This window comes from Penicillium pulvis (genome assembly GCF_028828015.1).
Source record: "Penicillium pulvis strain IBT 33274 chromosome Unknown scaffold_8_segment0_segment0, whole genome shotgun sequence".
Taxonomy (NCBI): domain Eukaryota; kingdom Fungi; phylum Ascomycota; class Eurotiomycetes; order Eurotiales; family Aspergillaceae; genus Penicillium; species Penicillium pulvis.
Genome location: NW_026643080.1, coordinates 797,353 through 819,347, shown reverse-complemented (window position 1 = coordinate 819,347; position 21,995 = coordinate 797,353). Strand labels below are relative to the sequence as shown.

The 21,995-nt window shown below is 48.6% G+C and overlaps 9 protein-coding genes across 9 annotated transcripts; 5 read left to right on the top strand and 4 right to left on the bottom strand.

Moving 5' to 3' along the window:
- Positions 1-998: 998 nt before the first annotated feature.
- Positions 999-2,879, top strand: N7503_009709 (glycoside hydrolase family 47 protein; the record flags this gene model as incomplete). Its single annotated transcript, XM_057069255.1, has 1 exon — positions 999-2,879. One exon carries the CDS (start codon positions 999-1,001, stop codon positions 2,877-2,879), a length of 1,881 nt encoding a protein of 626 aa, XP_056915866.1.
- A 351-nt stretch (positions 2,880-3,230) lies between these two features.
- Positions 3,231-4,846, top strand: N7503_009708 (MFS transporter; the record flags this gene model as incomplete). Its single annotated transcript, XM_057069254.1, has 3 exons — positions 3,231-3,527; positions 3,601-3,879; positions 3,959-4,846. The coding sequence occupies 3 exons, from the start codon at positions 3,231-3,233 to the stop codon at positions 4,844-4,846; spliced, it is 1,464 nt and encodes a 487-aa protein (XP_056915865.1).
- A 589-nt stretch (positions 4,847-5,435) lies between these two features.
- On the bottom strand, positions 5,436-10,163 carry N7503_009707 (phosphate transporter; the record flags this gene model as incomplete). The annotated part of the gene is made up of 7 exons (XM_057069253.1): positions 5,436-7,169; positions 7,219-7,772; positions 8,188-8,514; positions 8,563-9,479; positions 9,533-9,864; positions 9,928-10,035; positions 10,101-10,163. 7 exons carry the CDS (start codon positions 10,161-10,163, stop codon positions 5,436-5,438), a joined length of 4,035 nt encoding a protein of 1,344 aa, XP_056915864.1.
- A 514-nt stretch (positions 10,164-10,677) lies between these two features.
- Positions 10,678-11,818, bottom strand: N7503_009706 (uncharacterized protein; the record flags this gene model as incomplete). Its single annotated transcript, XM_057069252.1, has 6 exons — positions 10,678-10,727; positions 10,778-10,903; positions 10,954-11,154; positions 11,209-11,361; positions 11,420-11,553; positions 11,616-11,818. 6 exons carry the CDS (start codon positions 11,816-11,818, stop codon positions 10,678-10,680), a joined length of 867 nt encoding a protein of 288 aa, XP_056915863.1.
- A 3,156-nt stretch (positions 11,819-14,974) lies between these two features.
- On the top strand, positions 14,975-15,310 carry N7503_009705 (uncharacterized protein; the record flags this gene model as incomplete). Its single annotated transcript, XM_057069251.1, has 1 exon — positions 14,975-15,310. The coding sequence occupies one exon, from the start codon at positions 14,975-14,977 to the stop codon at positions 15,308-15,310; it is 336 nt and encodes a 111-aa protein (XP_056915862.1).
- Positions 15,311-15,594: 284 nt separating this feature from the next.
- On the top strand, positions 15,595-16,345 carry N7503_009704 (aldo/keto reductase; the record flags this gene model as incomplete). Its single annotated transcript, XM_057069250.1, has 4 exons — positions 15,595-15,646; positions 15,713-15,892; positions 15,939-16,059; positions 16,123-16,345. 4 exons carry the CDS (start codon positions 15,595-15,597, stop codon positions 16,343-16,345), a joined length of 576 nt encoding a protein of 191 aa, XP_056915861.1.
- A 525-nt stretch (positions 16,346-16,870) lies between these two features.
- On the bottom strand, positions 16,871-17,488 carry N7503_009703 (uncharacterized protein; the record flags this gene model as incomplete). The annotated part of the gene is made up of 1 exon (XM_057069249.1): positions 16,871-17,488. The coding sequence occupies one exon, from the start codon at positions 17,486-17,488 to the stop codon at positions 16,871-16,873; it is 618 nt and encodes a 205-aa protein (XP_056915860.1).
- Positions 17,489-18,046: 558 nt separating this feature from the next.
- N7503_009702 (glycoside hydrolase family 78 protein) lies at positions 18,047-20,788 on the bottom strand (the record flags this gene model as incomplete). Its single annotated transcript, XM_057069248.1, has 1 exon — positions 18,047-20,788. One exon carries the CDS (start codon positions 20,786-20,788, stop codon positions 18,047-18,049), a length of 2,742 nt encoding a protein of 913 aa, XP_056915859.1.
- Positions 20,789-21,273: 485 nt separating this feature from the next.
- On the top strand, positions 21,274-21,957 carry N7503_009701 (flavin-dependent quinone reductase; the record flags this gene model as incomplete). The annotated part of the gene is made up of 1 exon (XM_057069247.1): positions 21,274-21,957. One exon carries the CDS (start codon positions 21,274-21,276, stop codon positions 21,955-21,957), a length of 684 nt encoding a protein of 227 aa, XP_056915858.1.
- Between the last annotated feature and the right edge of the window lie 38 nt (positions 21,958-21,995).

Below are 21,995 nucleotides of genomic sequence, written 5' to 3'. Positions count from 1 at the left end.
CTTTTTAATAACGAATCCATAGATATGTGCAAAGAATAGTTGAACAATTTCATTCTAAGTGCATTCCATTCATTGCTGATGGTTATGAGGTCTGGTTTCAAGGCAAGCTTGACTACGCTAGTGGATGTGTATATATCTCTTGCATTCCGAAGTCTGCGTACACCTGTTTCCCCATCAACAAACTTGATGCGAAATAATGTTGTATATGTTGACCAAACGAAGATACTCAGTACAGGTACAAACCAGAAACGCTTCTGAACATGGTTTCGATGAAGCGAACATGGAAAGTTAAAGAAAATCTCCAATGCACAAATTTGTAGAATTGGAATGGGGGGTTTGCTTAGGTAGATTGTAGTCTCCATTCATGGTACACTATTTTGAACCCCATTACATGAACTAGCATCATTGGTCTAGTGGTAGAATTCGTCGTTGCCATCGACGAGGCCCGTGTTCGATTCACGGATGATGCATTTCTTTTTTGTCTTTCTGTGGATTTCACTCCCGGGACTCCCGGCAAATCTCTATTTTTATCTCCCCCCTTAATCTACCAGATGGGAAGTTACACCGAAGGAATGTTAAGCTATTGGGCACTAGCGATTCTAGGGACCTTTGTTTTTGTACCCCATAGCCGCAGTGGTCACACCGAACAAGAATTGTCCCTGAATAACCACTCTTTGGTCGTTCTAGACCGCTATTAATATGCCGGTAGCCAGGGCAAACACCCGCTAACGTTCCGCTAAAAGGCCTCGTAAGCCCGCTCGTATTGGAGCGACGCGTTCCCGGAGCCACTTATCCAGCTTTTCAGTCATCTTGGCAGGGCTGACGAAGAAAGTCTCGCCACTATAATATGCCTAGACTTCCGCCCAATCTGCATGCGGGGAGATCTCGCGTGTCTCCTTATCCGCCCCTGGGATCAATTTGCGTTCGCGTTCCAGCATTGAACCAAAAGATGCTGGTTCCCGAATTGACTTTATGAAATCAACATTCAAGTATTCGCCATGAGTCGAACCAGACGCCAATGGCTGGGCCTCTTCCTGGCAATCTTCTTCATATGCCTGCTCTACCAGCAACGTCGCTCTTTAAATGAATACCATGCCCAATCAACAACACCGATAAATGAACACATTGACACTCCGGAGGTCCTTACTCCAGATGTTCCAAGACCAGACTTCCAAAATCCCGATTTTCCCAGCGAACCGCCTGTTGATAACTCCCACGACACCATTTGGAGCCGGCTGCCTATCCGCCACCTCGTCGTACCTTCCTTACTCCCACCGACCCAATCGCGCCTCGGTATGCCCAAGATTCAAGCAAGCGATTCGAGCTTCTCCCAAATCACAACTTGGTTCCAGAAAAGCAGACAGGCGGCGGTCAAGGAAGCATTCGGGCGATGCTGGGAGTCATACAAGTGGCTTGCGTGGCAGACCGACGAGCTTGCGCCCATGAGCGGTTTGCCTAGTAATGGACTTGGTGGCTGGGGTGTGACGTTGGTAGACAACCTGGATACACTATGGATCATGGGAATGCGATCGGAGTTCGACACAGCTGTTAAGGCCGTTGTCGAGATCAATTTCGAGACCACTCAGTTGTCGGAAATCAACACGCATGAGATAAATATTCGCATTCTGGGTGGTTTACTGGGCGCGTTTGATCTAAGCAATGATCGTCGATTGCTGAACAAGGCGATCGAGGTTGGTGATATGCTTTATGCGGCGTTTGACACGCCGAACCGCATGCCGATCACCCATTGGGATCTGCACCGAGCCGCACGGCAGGAAGAACAGTTCGCCGAAGAAGTGGTCTCTGCTTCAGAACTCGGATCTTTTATTCTTGAGTTCACGAGACTGTCGCAATTGACTAGCGATCCCAAATACTTCAACGCCGCACAACTGGTCATGGAGAGACTCAGCCAATTGCAGGATTCGACCAAGCTTGCAGGAATGTGGCCGGTGGTCCTGAATGCCCGAACGGAGGTATTTGACGGAGACTTCTTCACATTGGGTGCCGAGGTCGATTCCCTGTATAAAACATTGGCCAAGGCAGATATGTTACTTGGAGGTTATTTCCCTGTGTATCGCAAGATGTACGAGAGATCGACACGAACCGTCGCTGGACACCACCTCTTCCGCCCCATGACTCATGATAACAAAGACATTCTTGTCCCGGGATCAATTCGCGTGATGATGACACAGAATGGAAAGCAACGTACACTATTGGAAAGTCAAGTTCACCACCGTGCGTGCTTCACAGGAGGCATGTTCGCATTGGGTGGCGCACTCTTCGGCATTCCGACCCACCGCAAAATCGCGAACAAGTTGGTTGATGGCTGTATCTGGGCTGCCCAGTCCATGCCTCTGGGAATCATGCCCGAGGTGTATGAGACGGTCCCATGTGCTTCTCAGACCGAATGTCCATGGAACGAGTGGCACTGGAAGCAAGAAGTCTGGAAGAGCGTGAACAACAGTCCAGAACCAGATCCCGACATGGACATCGATGCCTATATCCGTGATCATCATCTGCCTAAAGGCTTCATTGCCATCCCCGACACTCGTTACAATTTGCGACCGGAGACTATCGAGAGCATGTTCAACCTTTACCGCATTTCCGCCCGCGAGGACTTACTCGATACTGCCTGGGGTATGTTTGAATCGATTCAAAATACCACCGAAATCATCAATGGCAACGCTGCCCTCGCCGACGTTACGACTCCGACCGAAGAACCAGTTCACATTGACTCCATGGAAAGTTTCTGGATGTCACAAACGTTGAAATATTTCTATCTCATGTTCAGCGCGCCAGATGCCCTCAGTCTGGATGAATATGTCTTCAATTCTGCTGGACATCCTCTCAAGCGACCGGAGACGGAATGGATACAATAACACCCCACTCTTTATATTTTCCTTGCTCAATTGATTTTTCTTACGAGTGTAAGATGCATGTACATAGCGTTGGTGTTAGGGCCAGTATACAATATCCGGGAAATACTTGCATATGATTGATCGCTTAGATGAACATACATATCCTCCACCAGATTCGATAAATATCCATGAGTAATGTTATTCTAGATCGTTGATGTAAGAGTAGAATAGAGTTCCGTCACATCTTGATCTGCTAGCGAATCGCCGTTTTTGGATCTTATCAATTTCCCCGGCCCCTGCCGACCCGACAGATAATTCCGGGAAAACTCCCCCACCTTTTCATGTTCTTCATGGAATTGGCCATTTTGAAGAATGGAAAGTAAGGACCCAGATGCAGGAGTGCTAAGATCTCATAACCAAAGCTCATCTGAAGAGGCTGGTCCCGATGCTCCCAACATCCTTTCCGACACCGAGAACTCTGGGGAATTCGGGGAGAATGCCGAGGATAATAATGTAACCCCGAAAGCCTCATCGACGAAGTCCAATCGTTGGGATTTTATTATCAATGCTTTACTATGGGCACCACCATGGTGTCGATGGAACATGGAAAGCCCACCCAAATTTGGGATGCCATTAAATATATTGTTTGCCTTTGCTGGAACGTTCACGGTATGTTCTGGACCAAAGCCGATCCCCACATATCCACTTTGTTGGTGAGACACCACTGATATGATCTATATAGGTTGCCAATCTATACTATGCACAGCCTCTTCTGGATACGCTTGCTAGCTATTTTGATGTGTCCCATGAGCGAGCATCCCTAGTCCCCACCTGCAGTCAAGCTGGCTATGCTACAGGGTTGATTCTTCTCTGTCCCCTTGGGGACCTGGTTCGGAGAAGGCCTTTTGTCCTGCTTCTGACATTTATAACGGCGACTCTATGGATTGGCATGTGTATCACCAAATCTTTCAATGTCTTCCTTGCTATAAGTTATCTTTCTTCAGTAACCACTGTTACTCCGGTAAGTCACGGAAGCAAGGCATCTTATCTACATGGATTCTCAAATGTTAGCTTGAGTGTTTGCTTATCATGACCTACAGCAAATTATGCTTCCCCTGGTGGGAGACCTTGCCCCTCCAGCCCGACGCGCAACGGCATTGTCAATCGTCGGATCAGGACTAGTCCTAGGCCTACTATTTGCACGACTCCTCTCCGGAATTATGGCTGAATACTCTTCATGGAGGAACATATACTGGCTATCCCTTGCATTGCAATATGCAATCTTTGTCTTGCTCTGGGCATATATGCCGGATTATCCTCAAACCAACACCGACATCTCCTACCTCAAAGTCCTCACCTCAATCGTGCAACTATTCATTACAACCCCAGTCCTGGTATACGCCACGTTTATGGGATTCTTCCTCTCAGCAACATTCACCAGTTACTGGACAACACTCACCTTCCTTCTCTCCGGCGCACCATACCACTACAATACAGTGACAATCGGACTGTTCTCGTTAGCAGGTCTAACGCCAATGTTCCTGGGTCCCTTCTATTCTCGATATGTCATTGATAAATATGTTACGCACGTGTCTATTCTCATTAGCCTGACGATCTGCCTTACTGGAATCTGCATCGGTGCATATACGGGTACATTTACAGTGGCGGGCCCCATTCTACAAGCAGCGTTGCAGGACTTTGGTCTCCAAATGACGCAGATTTCAAACCGTGTTGCCATATACAGTGTTGCGCCGAAGGCGCGCAGTCGGCTTAATACTGCCTATATGATTGGAGTCTTCTGTGGTCAGCTCATGGGAACTGCGGTTGGAAATAGAGTATATGGCCAAAGCGGATGGATCATGAGCGGGACGGTTAGTGTGATTTTCGTTGTGGTATCTTTTGCCATTTGCATGTTACGGGGCCCGGCTGAGAAAGGATGGGTGGGATGGAGCGGTGGCATGCGGATACGAAAGGTCGAAACACAATGATCAGCTTTTAGAAGACCCAGACAAAATACTAGTGAAGTGGTCTATGAATTCTATACACAAGCGAAGTGGAAGCCGAGTACTAGCCACTTCGAAATTAATTAGGAGCTTTATAATTGAACACCACAAGATTAGCTGAACACCTTCACCAACCGCTTTCAAAGTAGCACAGTATTCAAGATTCAGAGAGTAATATTATTGAGTACATACTCAGGTACCTACTTATATACACTACTCTATAGGATATGCTGGAATGTTAAGGTTATTAAAAAGTGGTGCCCACTAAGCCACCTTTTCCTACCTATTCCATGCCCTAACGAAGCATTTTCTCGTATATTGACGGAATTAAGCGAGATGATGTGATTCCCATTGATGCTGAACATGATATTTCTTCCGAAATACAATTACTGCGCCATACCAGATATGAATGATGTGGTGCTCAACTAGTGAGCTCCATTAATTATATGATATTGCCTTCTATATGTCAAAACCCAGTTTTAGGCGGATCGAATGCGCTGGCATCGACAAATGAAGGAAGATCCCAAAAGTTCAAGTCCTCCAGTCCCGAGCCAGGATACTAGATAAAAATTAGTCAACTTGTCAGATGAAAGTGAGTGTAGAGACCAACCATAAAGTCAGAACCTAGACTAGAGCCAAATGTACTCTCAGGTGTCCAAATACTGGAATCACCGATGGTGGCTTGTAAGGCCTCGTCTTCGGTGACTTGAAATCCGGTAATATGTTGCTCAAGCAATGTACGACAAGTTTCCATGCTAGCCATGAATGCTTCATGAATTTGGCCCCAGTTACTGTGCTCATCAGGGGGCATGGATTGAAGTTGCGCCAGAACTCCTACCAGCAGACAGTATCGCTTCATGCTCGGGATGCCTACCTCCAGACTGGTATAAAGGTGACCCTTGATACGCTCCAGTGCTTGAATGAGCGGGATTCGAGCAGCGTTTGCGATCTGGTCAACCGCAGTCGGAGTGAAAGGGGAGAACCCTTCTGGGTGAGCGCCGAATTCTTCTTCGAGTTGTATGATTAGCTCCGATGAGATGACGATCATTACGTCTAGGGACAAGTGTGCTTTGAACAATCCCGATCCTGAGAATGCAAGTCGTTGGAAATCTTGATATGGTTGCCGATCAGTGTCTGGGATGCCTTCGGGCACCTCTCCATATGAAGCCATGACAAGAGCGGAATCGAGACTGAGTTTTCGGGCGAGATAGAAACGAGGGTCTTTTGCAGCTTGGATAGCGAATGGTCGATATAGATTTAGCAAGAAACGTCGGAGTAGGGTGTCCATCACTCGGTGGTGGAACTGGGTGGGTCGGTATTTGGATCTTCTTGTACTCGCGGTATAAGCACGAAACAGCACTGCCATTTCCTTGCAGGCCGAAGTAAGTATACTGCCTAGCTGCAGCGCAGTTTCGTAGAGTTGTTCTCGACCACACTCGTTGATGGTCCTTGCGACTTGCAAGCGGGTTGGAAAGGACCGCAAGAGCAGAATTTGCAGCGAGGAGTCTGTAAAGAAATCTTGGAGTTGGATAGGTGGTAAGACTGTAGTATCAGGATCAATATCCTCGTCATCGATATTAGCTGGCGGTCGAGTGTCATAGTCCGCTTCAGCAAGTAGCGGTGGCATTGCTGCATCAATGGCCAGTTGAACATTGAGTTCCAATATAGTCGCCCATATCCGACGTCGCATTTCACCATCAAAGATAGATATTGTCGGAAAATTGCAGGGATCGCGATGTAGTCCCTGGCTGACTGCTTGTCGTAATAAAGTTCCAGCCGACATCCAATTCCATTCCTTATCCATAGCATAAGCTTGACGGCAAATCAGAAGCAGACAGTAGACCTGCAAGCCCTCCAGGTTTCCAATCTCCTTGGAAGATGGACCAGATAACCACCACTGTGCCGCATAAACCCAGCGCTGGATCGGCATACCGAGCTCATTCAATGGTCCAGGCTTGCAATGGAAGATAGATCCGATAGCAAGTATCAACAGAAGTTTGAGCACAAACCCCCTTGAGGCTAGTTGAGGATCCTCCCAGAATCTTTCGTATTCTTGGTTAAAGGTTGGGACATGAAGGACGCGGTAAATCATTCCAAGTGTGCGTAAATAGTGCTGGACTAGCTCGTTGCATATCTCCCTTGTGGGTAGGTCACTCAATAGACCTGGTGCGGGATCTGCCAGCCGCGGTGCCTGCCGACCCTTGATACGATGTCGCAGTTTGCGAATATCTGTGAGTGATTTGCTGATTGAGTTGTGTTCCCCATTGGTAGAGCTAGCTGTGCTTCGCACTTGGCGTAGAATGCGGAACTGAAGGGGGTCAATTGAGTGACCATATAAATGGTTCAAGGAGACTTACCTGTTGAAACACAAGAGCCCAATGTGTCGTACCAAACAGCTTTATTCTTCCATTGTCATTTTTGATGCGAGGTGCCAGAGGGGAGATAAACGTTTGAGGCTGCTCCGATCCACTAGGCCTGCCAGCGACGTGATCAACCGTTCCACTTGATTGCTGGGTATCTGCATCCGCGCGACGGCCTTGGCTATCTTGGACCGCATTTTGCTCCAAATCCTGCACACGACTCTGCAGAGCTTTAATACTGCGTTCAAGCTGCGCTATTCGAGCACGGTCGGCAGAGCTCTGGCCAGTGCCGGAGGAGACATGTTGCTCATCAGAATTTGAAAGAATATCTTGTTCACTTAGTCGAGACGACTCTAGCCTAGCGTCTAATGCAGCCTTACCCTCGTCGACATATGCGCAGTCCAGCGAGGGGTGGGACTTGATGCAGGGGCCACATGGCATTTCCCGGTCGCACCGTACCTTGCGTCGACGACATTGCTCGCATGCTAGCGCAGGTCTTCGGCGTTTTCGTGGACTTGATTGGGAACTCAGATTACCACTCATGTCGACAACTAAATTGCATAATAATTTGAATTGAGATCGACGAAATTCCTCAGCCTCGTAAGTCGTTAGCGTCAATGTCGCTGAATTCCGGCAAATTCCGGCGAACTGCGGGGATTTGGTGATCGCTGATCGATCGCCTCCACGCATTCAATCCACTTTAAGATCAATAGTTGATTAATTAACTTCTTGCTCCATTATTTTTTAATTTTGATAATTTATGTTTATTTTAATGTCCGGGGTATCTATTCACTATGTTCATGTGAGCCGTATATGTCCAGTAGCCCACCCATTACCCCTTTTGCCCAAAACACCAAAAAGACCCATAGAAAATACAAAGAAATATAGTAAAGAAGGTCTATCCGCCAAAAGACATGGCGCGTTTCCTTGTGGATCTCCTCCGAAGTCCAGCCTCTCGGCTCTTACGTCCCATGCGACCCAAGGCCATCGTTTCGAGGGTGTAAGGCTTTCCGCCCCAAAGAATGTTGTTGCCCTTCTTCTGTTGGAGAGGCGGAATCCAGAAGTGTGTCACAGCAGCACCGAGGATCATACAAGCACTAAAAACAAAAAGAACAATGCCGTGGTGGCGAGTTGAGACGTCTCCGAGACCACCGCCGAAACGGTAGTAGGTTGAGAAGACTTGGACGAGGATGGAGCCCAGCTTGCCGGCGCCGGCGCTAAGTCCGTAGCATGTAGCTCTATACCGGGTAGGGAAGATCTCGGCGGGGATCATGTAAGTTGTGGCGTTGGGACCTATGTGATGTTAGTTGGATGTTGCAGGAATTGAAACGATGAACATACCGAAGTTGAAAAGGATCTGGCCGAGGATGTATAATGCAACTGAAGCCGCGGGATTGCTGATCAGACAAACGAACATGCTTCCCAATGCAATGAAAAGCGCTGAGAGACAGAGGAAAGTGTATTTTTGCAGGGCGACTCGTTCAATGCGATGGGCGAAAATAATGAGGAGGAGACCACCGACGAAACTGCCGATGTTCAGAATCACCAGAGCACGAATGGAGGTCTGGAAAAACATGTCATAGACGCTAGCTCCTGCACGAGAATCGGTCATCCAGTATGGCTCGGATGTGGTGATATGTAGCTGGCCCCAGGTCTTAGCCAAAAATTGTGGACTGGCAAGACTAATGCCATAGAAACCGAAGTCCATTAGCAGCCAAGAAATCGTAGTACCAGCCAGACTGCGCCAGTTGCCTTCTGTCCAGAAATATCGAATAATGTCAGATTTGGCAAGCCGCCAGTGGGAGTTGAGGGTTGCCGGTGGTAAGGAACTGTATTCTTCGTCTTCGTGAATGGAGTCGCTAGCCAGGGAAGACATGGGTGGGAGTTGAATCGAACTGCCCATGATAGAAGTTATGTTTCCAAAACCCTGTGCATCGAATCCAGAGCTGATGGACGGTTCCGTAAAGAGAGTTGTTGCATCAAATTCCGCGGTCACTGGGTCGTCGTCGATTTCAACCAGGTAACGAGGACTCTCCGGAATGGCGAATCGGAAGAGGATTGCAATGGCACCGGGTACGACACCAATGCCCAGAACCCAGCGCCACATGCTGTCGACGCTGCGAGTAAGATCCGCGCTGTTACTGTTTCTGCCGACTGCGATCACGATTAATGAAACCAGATTTCCTGCAATTTGGCCGAGAGGCTGCATGAAGAAGACGGTGGCCATCATGCGGGCACGGTGCTTTGTAGGAGCAAACCTGTGACCTTGTCAGTGCTCTGTACAGATTGCTATGATAGGATCGGTACGTACTCTGATGTAATGACAGCACTGAGGGGGTAATCTGCTCCAACACCAATGCCGACACAGACTCTCCACCAGATCAACCAGGTAAAGATGCTCATACTGCCATTCTTGCCTTCGGAAGACATGACCACGCCGAGTGTGGCAGTGATAAGCAGAACCAGTTCAACACCATACATCTTCTTCCGCCCATTTTTGTCTGCCAAAAATCCAAATAGCACCATGCCGAGCAAGGTTCCGGCTAATGTGGCGATGTTGATGCAAGTCAAACGAAGCGAGGAGGTGTCATCTTGCCAATAAACGTAGGAAATCATCGGAAGGGCCATATTACTGGCAAAGAGCTTTGGAAGAACTGTCAGTGGCCATTTTATTTCCAATTTCTCTTCGTTCCGACTCCTACTCACAGTGTAACCATCAAGGAAGAAGCCGAGACCGGCAACGAGAACCACAACCCATTGATAGCCTTGTCGGTCAATAGTGTCATAGATCTGTCGCATACGCACATATCGATCCTAAATTTTGGTCAAGAATGTCAGTACAACGCCTTCATTCCAACCAGCTTCAAGACCAAGCTAACCTGTTCATGATCGAAATCCCGCGCACGATCGGTCTTGTATAACCGGGCGTGAAACTTCCCCATGGTGAGCTATTTCCCCTCAGGTTCAAGTTTGTAGAAGGATTTTGCGGAAGGAAGCAGCCATGATACATATGTGCTCCCGCCTGCAGTGCGGGGCCAATCGGACCTGGAGGTAGAGCCTCGAGCGGACAGACCCCTGTTCGCTCTAGCGCAGGCTAAAAGGACGCGAAGGGATCCACTTACCGATGCAGCCAAACCCATTGATTCCTCACCCCACGTGCGGACCTCCAGACCACTGAGACGTTCTGCGGGAGCCCCACATTGCTTGGATTCCACGCTTGACTTGACCACGTTGGGGGCAACGACAATGGCGCCTTGTCTATTTAACTTTGCAAGTGGGGGAATCGGATAAAATTGCAATCAAAAGAATCAGAAGCAAAAAAGAATTAATCTAGACAAATGAAATTCTCGTATAATGGTATCACAGTATCACAGTATCACAGTATGTATCACACGGTACGCCTCACGCCATAAACCCCGCCATGCAAATTTATACAAAACGAAATTAAGTAATTATTCATCCAATCGTAAGCTCCGTTGATAGCAGCTGGCAAAACCTCTTGCAATCTAAGAACCGAATAAGCGATCGCTCGGATGTCCCGGCATGGAGCACTTACCGTCGTCGTCCAAGAAATGGATCGTTAAATTCCGCATTTGCATCAGGATGTCAAAGTTCGGGTCCAACTCTAGTACAACTGGCCGTCCGGCCTTTTTTGGTGGTTTGACATTCGCAACGCAGTTGACTAGAATTGGTTAGAGAGACAGATGGTCATAATGCAGATGCCGTACTTACGTGGAATGGACACGTATCGCTTGAACTCTTTGCGCTGGGAGTTGGCAAAAAATAGCATGACCCGTTTGCCATTGTGGCCACGGAGAATCCGGAGATTTTGACTGATGCATTCTTCGCCGCGGCCCTTGGACTTGGCCTCGGCCATGCCGCCGATGAACATCATCTTAGAGCAGAGGAGAATCTCTTGGAATTGTGCGCAATCTGTCCATTTGTCAGCTTGTTCCTGCGGGTGGCGAGTTCGTATCGGTCGCATACCTTCCCAGTTCTCAAATTTGTAGGAAAGTTGCGTCATAAAGACCACTTGTGCAGTTTGGACGGTTTGGTGCTCGAGGAATGAAATTCGGAGAGGGTATTCTGCAGAGTCTTTGGGATGCTCAAGATGCGGAACTGGTAGCTTGGTGTTGTGAACTGCCAAAGTGTTTGATTAGCCTCCGTGTGCAGTGTAGAACTTTTTCTCTGAACTTACACGCATGGACGAAGGGTGTTTGTTGACCGAGACCTCCCCCAAGCTCGAGACACCTCAGGGCCCCCGTCGAGTCTTTGCAGACATCAATGAAGGTATAGCGTAACTTAAAAAGTTGGCCATTCTTGACGAATGATCTGCAAGAAAGGTTAGTTCGCGATCAGAAAGGGTCCTTGTGGGGGAGGATCAAAGCACGAACATCGTCATATGTGGATTCAATTCTAGTCGTATCACATCTTCGTACAACTGCCATGACTGCTTTCTTGAGCCGGGGGAGGTCGCGGGGCTCTGAAAGAGAATGCTGGTGGAGGCGGACGACACGGTGGAGGTTGAGACCGTGCTTTCACGGCGCGTAGTGGTGCTTGCCCACTCCTGAAATTCTGGGGAAACTAACGGGTTCATGACCGCTGGCCTCCAGGCGCGCGGAGGTTTGGAGATTCGGACTCAAGACAATATCGCATCTGCCAACGGGGTAGATCCCATATCAGATTGACCGAGAGGAACCATGACATAGTAGGATTGACGAGGCCGAACAATGGATATATGGAAGGGCGTGATAAGCGCTGCCGGACTCACCTTGAAAGCGGGTGGATCTCGGCGGCGAACGTGCTGAAATGGCTGGCTAGGAAATCTCCCCGGGAGGATCCACTTCAACGTATGTTCTTCCCATGTGGCATTGCCTTCCGATTCAAGACACTGTCATTTCAGGGTGCCTAGACTCGGTAATGGTCATGAACTATAGCATTCTAATACGGATTACTTTTCAGGTATCTGAGCATGGTCCAACTGTCTCTGGCAATCTTCCCTTCGATCCTGGCTTTTCCGATAATCTAGAACGTCAGGTTCTTAGATTTGGGTTTACAGATCCCATGGATCTTGCTTTGACCTGAAATCCATTTGCCGGGATTCTCCCGAATCTTTCTCGAAAAGATCTGGAACAAATCATGCCGATCGACACGTGTGGTCATAGCTTTGAATGCGAAGAGGCTGACTTGTAAGGCATCCCTAAAAAGAGGGGCGATGCACTGATAATAATAAGTTTCTATCCTGCATAGAGCTCTAAAAACAGCATAGTCCTCCCTTTGTACTCCCTTGTTCTTTTTGCCCGGGCAAACCTCATGACACGGAGTGCCATGGAGTTTCTTTCTTCCATAGGGTTAATACCGAACCATGTATGACAGAAGATCGTACCGTTGCGTTACCAGCTCCCAGTTAAACTTCCACAACAACCAGCGCAGGGATAATTATCATCTCCACCATAGCAATATATCTCTCAATACACGTGCGCCGGCGTGACCCCGAAATGCTGGGATGCGTCCACCTTATCGCCAAGTTCTTCCAGCCACCGGACCGGAACAATCTTGGGCGCTCGGTAAAAGAGATCTGGATGCAGAAAGACCGAGCTTCACATTACGCCAACCACTTTAGATGCAGGGACTTAAAATCCACATACCAAAATGGGGTGGTCTGTCCGGCGCCACATGGGTCCCGGAAGGACGGGGTTGAGACGCATGAACACTACATCCACCAGGGGCACGCAGGCAGTCATACTCTTCCAACTGATCTCCTTGTATGGGTTCAAAGTGGATATTTATTGATCTGTGAGCTGCTGGTAATAACCAGTATAGCTTCCTGGGTCCACATTGTTATCGTCATCTACAAGCCTTGGCGACCGTGTCTCCCACAGTGCCGAGAATAGTTGTTTCACCGAGCTCAGAAATATGCTGCTAGCTTTGAACTTTGGTCTCTTTGTTTTGTGGTTCAATTAATGGTGACCCTCATAATGTCGGCTCGTTTGCCTCCATTGAAGCTTGCCGTGGAGGGCGCTTTAGGGTATGTTGACCCGTCGTGCCCATCACCTGAATGCCGACGGCGGAAAGTACGTCCGAGGTAGAATATCCCTGATGAGAACCGAGGCCTTCTATACCAGTTGGCAAATATACGGCTTCATAAAAACACGCATTCGAAATCAGCTTTGAATGTGAGCTGGCAATGATGTTCGACAAGGCGCAGCCAAGATAATCTTAAACACCAATCCATCCTCCCTCCCCCTTTTTTTTTGCTCAGCCACAGCCCAAGCTTACTGAGAAATGGCAGAATGATTCGAGGTCGATGCTTTGCCATTGATGTATTTGTGGCAGATGTCCTCGGTTGGAAGCGGCTTTGCATTTGTTGTTTCTCCGCTGTTTGCCCGCACCTATAGGCTATAGACCGTCGCCTAGCACTCCTGGACCGCAATACCAAAACCCAAGAGCCGACTTTCATGAATCTAAGGGCAAAGGGCTCATGATTCGCCTTTTTTCGACAAAATCCTGCGGGATACTGATTATTGCTGACGTTTGATCTTGTACGTCAAATGACACGCAAGGCGAAATCACGAAGATGGAATGACTGCGCCCGAAGTCATTCTTCAGCTCTTGGCAACCCAGAAGACATGGACTCTGCAGCATTCGTGTCATATTTTTCAAAGAGTCGCTTGAACCATTCAGGTCAAATAGGCTACAATGCATGGTTTCGGACACGGTTATGCTTCTGAAGTTCCAATAATAAGAGTCAGCGCAATATATTAGTCGATACGAGGCAGTGGATGTGGAAATAATGCTACTGCCAGAGCCTCGACGCGCAGTCATCGAAGGGGTGGCTTTGGAACACGAAGGAGAAAAAGTGACAGCCATTCAAGGCATTCTGCCTCGCATCTACTAGTCTACTACCGACAAGTAAAAGATTGATGGCTTCGGAGAGATGCTAAGATGTTGCAAACTGACTTTGTCGTCATCATGCTGTCATCACGAGAAGCTCTTAAACTTGGGGCCTAAACAACAAAGTTTCCAGTATCTTCATGAACTCACTACGCTCGATGCACTGGGTGGAGTTGCTTTAGTCGGGGACTAAAAATTGACAGCATCGAGAGATGAACGACTCTACCTGCAATATGGAGTTGCGCATTTGACATACGCTTGATGGCATAAAGTATAACACAAAGGAAAATAGGTCCCCATTGTGGTTTATTCGTACTAATTCGGACATCTTATAAGAGGAGGCTCTTCCGAGGATACTATACTATTCGTCACGGCAATGATCTACTATGTCCTCTTGATCACCCAACTTCTGATATGACTTACATCCTGAACATTGCTTTCATGTTTGCTACACAGCGCCTAACTATACAAAACGAAACCTTGAGCAATGTGTTTTAAGTTATTTTTGATTCTGTCTACACTAGGCCTTACTGCGGCCGAAAGCTCAGTCACATCTCTATTTATGTTTGGTGCTAACAAACAGTCTCTGGTCGGTTCGGTCGTCAAGACGGTTTGTAATGATCAACATTCCAACTCGATACCCTTTGGCATCATATGTGCTAATAATTCGACGAACACTAGGACTCAAAAACAACAACGTATAGCATCACTTGTCCATCCGGCTCCAACTCTTCTAATTGTGGAGTGCATCCGGGCCTCCTCTATACCGAAGGTCCAACCACAGTTGAGTGGGCATTGAAATCGCCATACATCTCGTAAGTTTGCCCGCAAATAAGAAATAATTTGAGTCTTGCTCACAATGCACGATAGTGCTGGAGATGGGCATATAACCTGCTCTACCGGTGGTAGCACATCTGCTGTCTGCACTGAAATGATTTCGACTAATGGCTTGAATTTCCTCACTGAAACAAAGACCTTGAACCAGAATCAAATTACCTTCTTGGCTGTTACTATTACCGCCGGTCCTACTGCGACATCGGCCAACACCGCCGCTACATCTACAGACACCACCGCATCGATAATTCCCAGTGGGTCTGGGACAGGGTCTGCTAGTGGGGATGTGCCTAAGATTACCGCACCTCTGCAGGTCATTATGGGTGGACTGGCCGTGGGATTAGTGGCCTTTGCCTTATAAGAGGTATACTTTACTACAACATCATTCATCGTTTGGAGATTCTTGTGTGTGTTAAAACAATTCGGAGCGAATAATATGAGTTGAAAATGCCAACAGTCTACATAAAATATCATTTCGGATTTAACGGACCTTAGATGCCGAAGCGCACATGTTAGATCCGGGACCCCTCAAGTGTCAAGTATTCAGCAAGACTTTGATAAAAATATAAATACTCATGTCAGATAGACCTACTGAGTCCATTTACTGCCGAAAATACCCAAAGACTCTTCTCAATTATGTCAAAAATGCCAATGCTCGCAGGAAAGCCTATCACCCAGAACGGCCTGGGCCTCATGCGTAAGAGTTCCTCCGGATTTGACTAAAATAAACAGTCTAAAACTCTCTTGGGCCTTACCTGGAAAGATGATGTGACTCCTGATGAAAAGGCCTTCAAGATCCTGAAAGCTGCCCTCGCCGCCGGAGTCAACGTCTGGAATGGTGCCGATTTCTGCGGCACACCTGACAACAACTCCCTCCATCTGATGAACCGCTACTTTACCGCGTACCCCGAAGATGCTGAAAAGGTCGTACTGTCAATCAAGAGTGGCATCATTGATATGCGCACTTTCACAATGGACGGTTCCCGCAGTGCGCAGCTTCGTAGACCGCGCGAACAAAATCCTCGACGGGAAGAAGAAAATCGATATATTCGGCTGTGCCCGTGTTGACAAGAGTGTGCCCATCGAAGAGACCGTCGGAGCTCTAGCCGGGTTGGTCAAGGAGGGAAAGATTGGCGGAATCTAAATGAGCGAAGTGAGCTCTGACACGATCAGGCGCGCAGCAAAGGTCACACAGATCGACATGGTCGAGGCGGAGATTAGCCTGTGGGCTACCGACGTCTTTGAGAATGATGTTTCGGAGACATGTGCCCAGCTAGGAATCATTATGATTGCCCATACTCCTCTGGGGGCTGGTATGCTCACGGGCCAGATTAAGAGCCTCGATGATATGCCTGCCAATGATTATCATCGATTTTTTCCCACGTTTTCAGCCTGAGAACTTCGGTACAAATTTGCAGCTTGTCGCGAAGGTCAGGGAGACTGCGAAGGGGAAGGGGTGCACGCCGGCTCAGCTTGCGCTTTCTTGGATTAAAGCTCAAAGTGGTCAACCTGGAATGCCAATCATTGTACCCGTGGCTGGGGCAAGATCGGAGGAGCGAGTGCGGGAGAGTGCGACAGATGTCCAATTATCAGATGCGGATATTGTGGCTATTAGATCTATCTTAGACAGATTCCCTATTGCCGGTGATAGATACCCCCCGGCTGCTGCGAAGCTGAATGAGTATTGAATATTTACGATCTCAGGAAGGGCTCATTGCATGTGATTTGGCTCTCGACCTTTCTATGGTGATAGAGGGATGATGTCTATCCTCAAACGTGTAATTAGAGCCAAGTCGCTTCAGTATGAGATATCAACGTAGCAAATTATGAAAGGGTATAAGCAGTGCAGATGCAAAAGGACTATAATACATATTTTAAAATAAAGACAGAGATTGTCTGAGATGAGAACACCAAGGAAATTCTATAGAACGATGGCAAGACCAAGTAGACCCGCAACACCAGCAAAGCCCATAGCGACGCCGGCAGTCGCAACAGGCGCACCTCCAGTCGAAGTAGCAGTTGAAGGGGAAACGGAAGCAGTAGATGTCTCGGAGGAAGAAGTAGCGCCAGAGGTTGCTGTACTGTTGGAGGAAGCCTTTTTCTGAGTAGTAGTGGCAGTAGCCGTGTTGATAGCAGAAGCAGTGGCAGGCGTAGCATCTTTAACCGTGGTCGTGTCATCAAGGGCTGCCGTGGTGGCACCAACAAAGTTCTCGGCAAAGCCGCCTTGGGCCGAAGCCCAGGCCTTCACGCTGCTGGGTAGAGAATTGTACCAGGCCGGTAGGGTGCCGGCTTCGATCTCACTGATGAGTGCAGAGCGGGAGCTCGCATCCATGATTTCCTCGTACCAAGAAGCCGGGATAGCGGTTTCTAGTACCGTGAGGATAGAATTAGGGACTGATGTGGTGGTGGCTGATGAGGCTGGCACGGGGAGGCTTTCAGCGAGAGCTTGAATCTTAGCCATATCATCATCATCGGAGGTGACGGGACTGGCCAAAGCCGGTGTGAGGAAAAGAAGGGCAACGAATGTCTTCAAATGCATTCTGACGGGTATTGTGTTGATTGCTGCAAAGGGTTCAGTTCAAAGTTAAGAGAACCGGGCTAGTTAAGATGTCAGTTATATGAAGACATAATATTCCTTCAGTAGGTCAGTAGTCGGTAAAAATGGCCGTTTTACAGTTCTTGCAGGGTCTTTCGGGGTTCTGCACTGTTTCAGGGTTCTTACATATCCATTGTAAGCAACTAGGATCGCTAGCCGCAAGCCCAGACCCGTTAAGGCCCCTTAACTACCAATCGGAGCTTGGTTACCACATTCAAGCTCGCTTACAACCATTGCCCCTGAATCCGTTTCCAATCAGAGCTGCCCTCATTTAACCCATTGAGCGCCACAATTCAGAATAAACTTATCCATATTCCGATTCAGGGAATGGGACACAAGGGACCAAAATTGGATATCATGTCGGAGAACCCCTGAGCCGGGACTCCGACATTTCTTAGTTCAGATAAGCAATTTTGAGGCTGATTTGTGCCAGGCCTCCAAAAGTCAATTCTTCAAATACAAAGTATATTCACTACGCGCAGGAACAAATGATGCAAGCCATCAACGTATAGGAATCTCGGTCGGATCACCGCTAGTATCCTCCCGGAACAGCGTGAGAAGTGCCTTTGGCGGCCAGGCTCTCGGGGTATAATCACAGTATATCTCGTACTCACCGGAAGCAAATTGGATGCCTTGCTCTGTTGAAGTATCGCCGTCGTGTCGTTGTCTATCCGGTAATACAACATAGGCCGTCGAATTAGGAGGAATGATCAGCTGCATGCGAAATTTGCCTGGGCCATCCAACTTCCAAGAACTTGTTATCAACCCATAGGGGCTATCGTATTGTGCCTCTGCAGAAGTCATACCACCCCCAGGCACAGGTCGGACAAGGAATTTCTTCCAGCCAAGTTCTGTGGGGCTAATCCCTCCAACAGATTGGTGAAGCCAGTTGATGATTGATCCCAACGCATAGTGATTGAAGCTGGTCATCGTTCCAGGGTTGATGCTGCCATCAGGAAGCATGCTGTCCCATCGCTCCCAGATAGTCGTTGCGCCCATGATGACGGGATAAAGCCATGACGGACATTCCCTCTCGACAAGCATGCGATATGCGATTTCGGGTTTGCCCGCCATGGTCAAAGCGTGGGTGACGAGTGGCGTACCGGCGAATCCTGTTGACACCCGGAATCGAGCAAATTGGACGCGTCGTGCCAGGCGTTCTCCGGCCACCTTCACTTGATCCGAGTCCTCAAAAAGCTGGAAAACAATAGCGAGCGAGAGAGCTGTCTGCGTATCACAGGCAACATAGCCAGCCGGGGTGATATATTTCTTCTGGAACAGGCCCTTCAATCTCAGGTAATCGGATTTGTAACGCTGCGTGTCCTCATCTTGTCCCAGAATAGCAGCGGCTTTGCTCATGACGTGAGTGCTATGGACAAGATAGGCATCTGCGACGAGAACCCCGTCTGTTGCGCCGTTTCCAGCGTCATCTGGTGGAGCGGAAGGGTCCAACCAGTCTCCATGCTGCCATAGCGAATCCGACCACAGACCATCCGGCCCGCGACGACATCCTTGGTCAAGCCAGGACTTCATACTATCATACTGAGCCTGAAGTATCTTGGCATCGTTCGTGTATTTATACAAGACCCAGGGCACCAAAACAGCTGCATCTCCCCATACGGCCTGTGGAGGGCGAGCCGGCTTGGTTAGACATACATCTGGCACGATCATGGGCGGAACACCGCCTCCTTTTTCCTGCTCACAGGCAAGATCCTTGAGCCAATCCCCCAAGATTCCTGCAGTGTGGTACAAATAGGATGCTGATGGACAAAAAACCTGGATATCTCCTGTCCATCCCAGTCGCTCGTCGCGCTGAGGGCAATCTGTCGGGATTGAGAAGAAATTACCTCGCATCCCCCAAAGTGCGTTTTCGTGCAGTTTGTTCACCAAGTCATTGGAGCACGTGAACCACCCAGTCCTCGGCATATCCGTATGCATGACCAAAGCAGTCAGATTCGAGCTCTGCAGAGGATTGATCTCATCTTCGGGGGTCCAGCCTTCGACCTGCACATAGCGAAATCCATGGAATGTGTAGCTGGGTGACCACTCCTCAAGCTCCTCCCCAGAACAAATGACTGTGTCGGTGCATTTGGCGTTTCGAAGAGGGCGGATGCCTAGCTCGCCATTCTCGAGGACCTCGGCATGCTGAAAAGAGACTAGGCTGCCTTCAGGTTTTTTAAGTGATCGAATACGCAGCTTGCCCACAATGTTTTGACCAAAGTCAACCAGAAGCTTTCCAGTGGGACTTCTAGATATCTCCTTGGGCTCAATCTCTTGAATTATTCGCACTGGAGGACTCTCGGGTATAACCAGTTGCTCGGTGGGGAATTCCAAGATTCGCACAGGTGTCCATACTGACTGAGAGCTGAAGGCAGTGGAGCTCCATCCAGGTTGTTCTTGCGCCATGTCGTATACTTCGCCGTCATAGATCTCACTGCTGAGAATTGGACCGACACTTGACTCCCATGTCTCATCTGATGTCACCGTGAGCCGTTCTGTGGTATCCTTGAAACTGATTTCCAATTGCGACAGCAGTGCGAGGTCCTTGCCGAACACAAAGCGGCCTTCACGCCAAAGCCGAGACGCATACCATCCCTCACCCAGTTCGACCGCGAGGACATTGTCACTCTGGAGCAATTTCGTAACGTCGAAGACTTGGAAGTTCAATCTTGAATGGTAGGTCGTCCAACCCGGGGCCATGTGATGATTACCCACTGGGACTCCATTTATGAAAGCGTTGTAGACACCATGCGAGGTGATATAGAGCCTGGCGGACGTGATTGCATCTTTTCCTTTTGGGATTTCAAACGTCTTTCGAAAGCGGGGTGGGCGAATAGGTTCATCCGATTGGATTAGTGTGGAGCTCGATATCATCTTGGCTACCCAGTCTTCTTTCGACAGCAGCGAGGTCTCCACTGTGGCCCATGGAGACCACTCTGTGGAGCTATCAACACAGACTTCATTTCTTGTCCAAGCTCTTACTCTCACGGAAGCCCTGTCCCTTGAGCGCAATGGCTCGTCTGGCCAATCGATTAAAACAGACTGGTCACTTTTGGCGGAGTAGGATTTGGTTACACCATCTCTATTGATTTCCAACTCGTATTCGGCTTGACTCCAGGCACGAATAGATCTGTCCCCGTTGCCAAATTTCCAAGAAATTCGAGGCGTTGGGTTGCCGGTTCCAAATCCATCGACGCGCTGATCGAAGGTTGGTGCATATATGAAGATTCCCTGAGTAGGCATTCTGCAACTTTATCTGACAAATTTTTGCTTTTGATATACCAAGGGCCTTAATCGGCCTTTTAAGTACTTTTTCATCGCGGGGTATCAGTCCACGAGCTTACCCTATTTTATCCGGGGATACATATCCCGTTAAGTCGTCGACCAATAGAGGCAAGATTGCCACAGCATTCAGGGACTTTTGGGAGGCCAAAGCGGTTACTCCACCACTAATCGATCGCTCACCTGGCGAGGCTGATGATATTGCAAGCCAATTTCGCTTCACCTTGGGCCATGATATTATGATTCATTCGAGGTAAGCTAGATGCCTTAGAACGGCTTCGGGGACCTCGGGACCCACGCTAGCTACTCCGCGGATCCGCGGACCACAATTGAACTATAAATGTAAGAATCATTTTCTTCCTTCACCGACTCGACAACTACCCGCACACCTCCATTTGAGGAAAAGCCCTGTCACAAAGCCACTGTTCCCTAGATACACCGTCCAAATGCCACCGAAACATGTCGCTGTCGTAACATGCAGCACCCGCACTCCCCGCCTGAACCCCACTATAACGCAATACATCTATGACGTCCTTGCCTCAGATCCAACAATTCCAACACGCAAAGCAACTTCACCGTCTAACACCGATATCTCACCTGATACCGATCCTCGACACATAACCCTGTCAATTCTCGATCTAGCCGCTCAATCCCTCCCTCTCTACGATGAGAACGTCATCCCAGCCAGCCTTCCACCCACGGACCCAACGCCACACTACTCCAAAGAACACACGCGTGCCTGGTCTAAGGTAGTCCGTCAATACGATGCATTTATCTTTGTGACACCGCAATATAACTGGAGCATCCCTGCAAGCCTGAAAAATGCTCTTGATTACCTCTTCTTCGAATGGAGGGGTAAACCGGCAGCGATTGTTTCATATGGGTCTCGAGGTGGAGGCAAAGCAGCAGAGCACTTGCGTGGGGTATTGAATGGGCTGAAGATGCGGGTTGTTGGGACTTCAGTCGGTTTACCAGTTAAATTTACAGGTTTGCCCGTTGGCAATTTGTCAGAGGTTGAGGAGAGGGTTGATATTGATGAACGGGATCTAGAGGGATGGAAGGAGGCGGGGGTGGCAGGGATGATGAAGAATTTGGGAATGGAGCTTGTTTGTGAATTGGACAAGGCATAGATATTGCCCAGGTAGATGGGTCGGAATCGTGTATTACA